The sequence below is a fragment of the Scophthalmus maximus genome, chromosome 17, assembly GCF_022379125.1.
Source record: "Scophthalmus maximus strain ysfricsl-2021 chromosome 17, ASM2237912v1, whole genome shotgun sequence".
Classification (NCBI taxonomy): Eukaryota; Metazoa; Chordata; class Actinopteri; order Pleuronectiformes; family Scophthalmidae; genus Scophthalmus; species Scophthalmus maximus.
In genome coordinates this window covers 19,965,001-19,972,500 of record NC_061531.1, presented here as the reverse complement: position 1 = coordinate 19,972,500, position 7,500 = coordinate 19,965,001, and the positions used below count along the sequence as shown (strand labels likewise).

Below are 7,500 nucleotides of genomic sequence, written 5' to 3'. Positions count from 1 at the left end.
GAACACGCGTCACGGTCCCACAGCGCTGCTGACGTTTCGTTAATCTGTTGTTGGCGTCTGAATAGAAATGTTCCCACGACTGTTTGTCTGAGGATCTTAGCTGATTACTGTCAAACCAAATGTTGGTGATCATCACTGTGAAGTTTGGAATCTTCTAATAAGATTCATTAATAAGATAAATGATCATTAATGTCCATGTGGGTGACAATGTTCCTTCATTGCAAAGAATGTGACAGATTGAGATGTAAGGTCGACGCCCTTTTCTTCCTCTGTCCTCACCATTATAAACCTCCTGTGTTCATGTACCGTGCGTCACCAGGTGCAGATTCGTCCCTTCTCTCCGTGGTTCCACGGGGAGAAGGGACGAATCTGCACCTGGTGAGTGAATGTCTCCGGACGGCCCGGTCCTGATGAGACGTCTGGCCCTCGCCCTCGTCCTCGTCCACTCTGATGTCTCGCTCCCTCTGAGACTCATTATATTCTAACTCCGGCTTCCTCTCGTGCTGCGCTCGCTCTCCCTGTTCTGTCACCGTTGCTTCACGTCTCCTTGTACAAACCTCACGATCGCACCTCGGAGGTTCGACGAAGCTGCTCTGGTTTTAGGGGGTTGCGCAGGAAGACATGATTCATTGAAGCTTCCTGTCGAAACTCACAAGAATGAGACACAGGTTTCTGAAAATCAACAGCTTTTAATGAGATGTGAATATTTCATACCGGTTTGAAGCGGTTTCAAGCTGCGACCGTCTTTTAGTCTGCGACAGAAACACTGAAGTGTTTCTTCTGTCCTGATGTCGACGAGGAGCTCGTTCCACCAACGAGGAGCCAGGACAGGAAACCACGGTGGCCCTGAGAGATCACAGCACCGCTACTCAAGAAAACATCTTCATCCATCTGGACACGCGTGTTGTCGTCTGTGTGCGGCGCGTTTCCCTTAATTTACTTGTTTTTGTCTATTTGCTTGTGTTTTCTTGAGTTGCAGTGCTGTGAGCTCTCAGGGCCACTGGAGAGGAAACAGACGGGATGTAGATGAGCGGTGGCTCCGCCCCCTCGCAGAGCGGAGTGGGCGGGCTGTGGTGTAAAGGTGTGACCATGTTCTGGATGTAGGAAGGACCCGAGCCAATGGCAGCCCGGTAGGCGAGGACCAGTGTCGTGTGGGAGAACCAACCAATCGGGCCGCTGCGTTCTGGATGAGCTGCAGAGGTCAGAGGGCACAAGTCGGCGGACCAGCTCAAGGGGAGTTGTGTTAGTCAAAGCATGATATGACAAGAGCCTGCACCAATACGTGCGAACACACACACACACACACACACACACACACTTAATACAGCGCTTCCTTTTCCTCGGGCTGAGCTATAAAGAGTAGAGTGTCTGTGAGGCGACAGAAGAGAAGAGGTCAGAGATATTGTGCTCCAGATAAACAGCAGCTGTCTCCACATGTGGCAGCACATTTCTTACATTTAATAACTGAATCACTGCACGCTCACAGTCCCGAGAGTCATCTGTTGTGACTATTTATGTGTGGCAGTAAAATACAAAAATCATAAATCCATCCCTGGACGCATCACCGAGACGCGGAGGCACGATTGGAGTAAAGATTTACAAGCCGGGACAATAATCTAATATCAACTGTGACCGGTGTTTAACCGGGATGTGTCGGAACACACTGTTGAAAACATCAATCGTGAGAATCAATGAAGCCAATACGGCAACGCTCCGACAGAAACGTGAAGGAATATGATCGGAGCAGAGGGACAACGATTGGCTCCCTCACACAGTTCATTGAACACGTTGGAGTCATATCATCAATGTTCATCCACCTCCTACGTTGGTACTTTTCGTACTGTGATGTCATTTCCTGGAGCATCTTCAAACGTTTCATATCTCTACAATCTGTACAACCTACGCTCAGAGTCAACAAACCATCATAAAAGATAAAAGTGTTTAAGACAGATCTTCCTATTTGTCCCACAACGGAGGAAATCTGGGAGAAGCGTTGATGGTGAAAACATGTTTAAATAGACAAAACACAAACACATGAAACACAGTGAGTCACAGTGAGTGTGTGTGTGTGTGTGTGTGTGTGTGTCCCGACGGCCGAACACAGACAGCAGAGGTCGGGGTCAGGGGTCATCCAAAGGTCACTTTAATAACAGACACGCTGATCTGTGTGAAATTGTCCAGACCACTGAGGACACACACACACACACACACACACACACACACACACACACACACGCACACACACACAGACACACACACACACACAGACACACACACACACACACACACACACAGCGAATCACATTCTAGGTCTCGGCTGAGATCTGAAGATCAGACCACTCACACACACACACACACACACACTCTCACACACACACACACACACACACTCATGTCCGTGCGCTCTTTAATAAAAACAGCAGATATCAGATATGGTGGAGCAGCAGGATGTTTCCCTTCAGGCGATATGACACCTCGAACGTCGTCAGCTGCAGTAAACACTTCAACGTTTATATGAAAACATAATTCATCTCCATGACTCTTCATATGAAGCGTGTGATCACGTGTCCTCGGTGTCACATCGTTTCTGAAGAGACTCTCTTGTCTCTATGTTGAGGTTTGGAAGTGATTGTTGTAAACTGATTCTCTTACACATCAGTGAGCAGAAGCCCGATGATGAAACAAGACGACACAGTGACGACTCTGGAAAGAACAAATAATCAGTGGAATAATGCTGGAGTCACAACATCAGACAATTTACTGTCAAAAACAAATTAATATTTACGAAGCTATTCACACAACTAGCTAGCTACATAAATAACTGTGTAAATAACTAACTAGATAAATAACTGTGTAAATAACTAACTACATAAATAACTGTGTAAATAACTAACTACATATATTACTAAGTAGCTAACTAGCTTTGTCGCTGACGTACATCGAATGCTGGAATGGTTGGACCCAGAAGGATCCACCCCTTGTCTCCTTCGTTGCTCAGGAATGTGAGGAGTCATGTTTCAGTGCCTAATGTTGAATGTTGTTTGTGTTTCGACAGCCGACACAAACTGTCTTGTAACCACCATTAAAAAGAAAAGCAGTGAACTCGATCAACGTATTGTGTGCAGACAAGATGGAGCAGTGGGTTTCAGCAGCAGCGCAGGAGTCGAACGTCTCCGCTGCTGCCTGGTCGTCGGCTGAAGTCCAGAATACATTAGAGGAGAACGCCCGTGTTTGAATGAGTGTACGTGAAGTCAGGAGCAAGTGCTGCTGGGAAAACAGAGACGTACACAACGACGGAACAACGACGACGGAACAACGACGGAACAACGACGGAACAACGACGGAACAACGACGGAACAACGACGGAACAACGTGGAAGCGTTCGAAAGTTGAACCAACTCCGAACCAGCACCAGGTTCAGTCTGGTCCAGACCACGTCCATCTGAACGAGGCCTGAGGGACACACACACACACACACACACACACACTCACACACACACACACACACTCACACACACACACACACACACACACACACAGACACACACACACACACACACACACACACACAGACACACACACACACACACACACACACACACACACACACACACACACAGACACACACACACACAGACACACACACACACACACACACACACACACTCACACACACACACACACACACACACACACACACACACACACACACACACACACACGCTTGGCATATCGTATTACATGCTCATATTAAACAGCTCTCTTTTGGCAAACCTGAGCACTAGTTGCTAGGCAACCAGGGGAGTTTCTAAAGCACTGGTATCTCCTCTGCAGGGTGTGTGTGTGGGGAGGGGGGGGGGGTCATGGTGTGTGTGTGTGGGGGGGGGTCATGGTGTGTGTGTGTGTGTGTGGGGGGGGGCATGGTGTGTGTGTGTGGGGGGTGGTCATGGTATGTGTGTGTGTGGGGGGGGTCATGGTGTGTGTGTGTGTGGGGGGGTCATGGTGTGTGTGTGTGGGGGGGTCATGGTGTGTGTGTGGGGGGGTCATGGTGTGTGTGTGGGGGGGGTCATGGTGTGTGTGTGTGTGTGGGGGGGTCATGGTGTGTGTGTGTGTGCGGTACAGACACATTGAATGGGATGTTGTAGGGCGAAGCTGGTTATGTAACGGCGTCTCAAAGTTGGCGTGTTGAATCGTCTCTATAAATATTCCTGATCCCTGTTTCCACATCAGAGCCAGATCCCGATCCCAACCGCTCTGCTTCCTGTTGGTGGAGCGACAGCAGATTTACTCGACAGCGTCAGAACATCACTCTGCCAAACGCCCAGAGCCGAACAGTAAGTCAGGAGTAAACAGGAACAGATCCCACTCAGCTGTTGTCATGAACTGAGAGATCGTGAATGTGTCACAAGCTCTCAGGTCATTCAACGTTTGATTGACTGAACCTCGCTCTGTCCTCACACGCACCAGACCCACGGTGCGTTCAGGTGTTCGCCATGAATCTGTAATGACATCTCAAACATGTCAATGTTCGTTGGTTTGGTTTGGACCTGGACACGCAGAGAAAACTATTAGAAAATGTTACTATACATTATTCTTGCCACTTTCAGCCAGACACCAGTGGGCGGGGCTTACGACCTATACAGCAGCCCTACACCAATGGGCGGGGCTTACGACCTATACAGCAGCCCTACACCAGGGGGCGGGGCTTACGACCTATACAGCAGCCCTACACCAGGGGGCGGGGCTTACGACCTATACAGCATCCAGACACCAGGGGGCGGGGCTTACGACCCATACAGCATCCAGACACCAGGGGGCGGGGCTTACGACCTATACAGCATCCAGACACCAGGGGGCGTTCGTGAGCATTTGGCTTCATGTCGTCCATCTTTATTTACAGTCTATGGACGACACAGGTTGGGATGAAACTAACTTTCTACTGTTTGTGTTGGACGTGATTAAAATCAGTGACCAGAGCCGCTGCGCCAACACAAAGACCTCTACAGGGTCGGATCTGTTCCTCAGACTGATAGATGAACGCCGACTGTCTGTGAACGATCTGACAACATGCACATGGTGTCGCGACCCGTCCAGGCTCCACCGCCTCTCTGTTAAATAAGACGAGGGGAAGATCCCGTCTCCGTTCGTACAGAACGAACGGGTCGATGAACCAAAACACTGGAGTCAATTGAAATTCAGCCTCTGTCAGCTGCTGCTGCAGAAACTCAGCTCTCAGGCTCCGTCGTCACCGGAGCTTCACAGAGAGCTGAGCCGAGGCGTTTCTTCCATCTCACGCATGTCGAGCTCCGTGTGGCGTCGCTGGTTCAGTCCTGCTGTTTTAAAGGTTCACCGTGACAATGGGACAGAGCCTCTTGGTGATTAAACCCTGAGGGAAACATCCATATGAAGATGATTTCACATTTCTGCTGATAGATCCCCTACATACCAACTAATACTCAAATGTGTATTAGTGTGGGAGACGTTTGAACTCCAGGATCAGGTCTTTGTTCTGCTGGAGTAACTTTGTCAGTAATATTGACGCGTCCTCACCGAGTCAGAGAAGAGTCTCATGACAGTGGATCCATAAATTCTTAAACATTTTCTTTATGCTCAAGAATAAAAGTGACATCGATGTGACGTTCTCTTTCTGTGAGTTGAGTCCAGGAACCGTTCTCATATAAACTGTGGAACGATGTTGACACAACAGTTTCTCTGCAGATTTTTTTAGCTTTTCACTTTAGAGATGTTATATTTGGTTGTTATGATCACAGTAATATGGATGATGTTGCTTTTCCCCCCTCATCAATCTGAAAGGCCCTGGTTGGTAAGAATCGGGATTCAAACCCAGAACCGTCACTTGCTGTGAAGAAGACGGCGCTAACCACTACACCACCGTGCAACAGTTCCACAATCCATGAATGTAAATTCACAAACAAGAAAACCCCCGGAACAATGCAAATAAAGTACATGGCTCCTTCAGCGAAGAAGAGCAGAAAGGTTGTAGGAAGACACGAGTGCAAAGATGGTGGAATATATATGGACAGTCAACAGATGATTATATATATATACACGAGGTAGACTACTGGAATAAATATTGAATAATTAACAAGATACTCATTACAGATTAATATGAATACAGTGTCTAACTGTATAAAACTACAGTTATTTGTTTTGTGTTTTAGTTGTTTCACAATGTTTATAAATGTGCTGGAAACATTCTGTGCTTCATGCTGGAAGACGCTTTGACATATTTGCTGGTTATTAATTATTAATGAGCCTGTTGGGTGAACAGCACTCAAAGGGTGAAAGGAGATGTCATGCCCAGATGTGGCCACTAGAGGTCACTGGTGGAGCAGGGACCTCTGGGTAAAGCGGTGAAGGTAATTTCATTTTTATAATGATTCTGTGTTTTGTTTTGATCTTTTGTATGAAAAGTATGACGACTTCTGTGATTTGGACAGTGAGCGACGTCTTTGTTCTTGTTGCAAATAAAATTTGAAGAAGAAAAGAAAAGAAAAATTAGAAACATAATCGAGCTCTGACACCTGGTGGCCCCTGATGTTCTTGTAGGGGCCCCTGATGTTCCTATCTGATGTTCCTGTAGGGGCTCTGATGTTTCTGTAGGGCCCCCTGATGTTTCTGTAGGGCCCCTGATGTTTCTGTAGGGGCCCCTGTTGTTCCTGTAGGGGCCCCTGATGTTCCTATCTGATGTTCCTGTAGGGGCTCTGATGTTCCTGTAGGGGCTCTGATGTTTCTGTAGGGCCCCCTGATGTTTCTGTAGGGCCCCTGATGTTTCTGTAGGGGCCCCTGTTGTTCCTGTAGGGGCCCCTGATGTTCCTGTAGGGGCTCTGATGTTCCTGTAGGGCCCCTGATGTTTCTGTAGGGGCCCCTGTTGTTCCTGTAGGGGCCCCTGTTGTTCCTGTAGGGGCCCCTGATGTTCCTGTTGGGGCCCCTGATGTTCCTGTAGGGCCCCTGATGTTTCTGTAGGGGCCCCTGATGTTCCTGTTGGGGCCCCTGATGTTCCTGTAGGGGCCCCTGATGTTCCTGTAGGGGCCCCTCGTGTATCTGCTCTTCGCTGGTTCACAAACTGCAGCGACGTCATTTGCTCTAAATGAGAAAAGAAATGCTTTTTGTAACTGTAGACTCGTGAACGGCCACACGAGGGCGCCATCCTCCTGCTCTCCGCTGTCTCCAGCCTCTCTCCTCTTTTCGAGCCTCTGCCAAAATCCCCCCCCCCCCCCCCCCCCCCCCCCCCCCCCCCCTCCTCCTGCCAGCAGCTCCTCTCGGGCCGCGCAGGGGAGCGATCACACCCCGCTGTCGGCGTTTAGCGGATGGGGCTCTCAGCCTGAGCCGGAGGGAAGAGGAGGAGGAGGAGGAGGAGGAGGAGGAGAGAGATGAACGGTCACCCGTGCGCCCGCAGGCTGGCCCGCCGCTCCCGGTCCGCGCTGCTGCTCGCCGCCCTGGCCGTGCTGCTCGTGCAGACCCTCATCGTGTGGAACT

At 49.2% G+C, this 7,500-nt stretch overlaps 1 protein-coding gene across 2 annotated transcripts in view; it reads left to right on the top strand.

Moving 5' to 3' along the window:
* Positions 1-7,290: 7,290 nt before the first annotated feature.
* The window catches only part of LOC118289081 (xylosyltransferase 1-like), an 18,300-nt gene continuing 18,090 nt past the window's right edge, over positions 7,291-7,500 (top strand). For both annotated transcript variants that reach the window (XR_004786013.2, XM_035615774.2), the window contains exon 1: positions 7,291-7,500. This exon is cut by the window's right edge and continues 185 nt beyond it. Coding sequence is in view for 1 of the 2 variants with exons in the window: in XM_035615774.2 (XP_035471667.2) it covers positions 7,395-7,500 (106 nt within the window). In the remaining variant the exon portion in view is untranslated.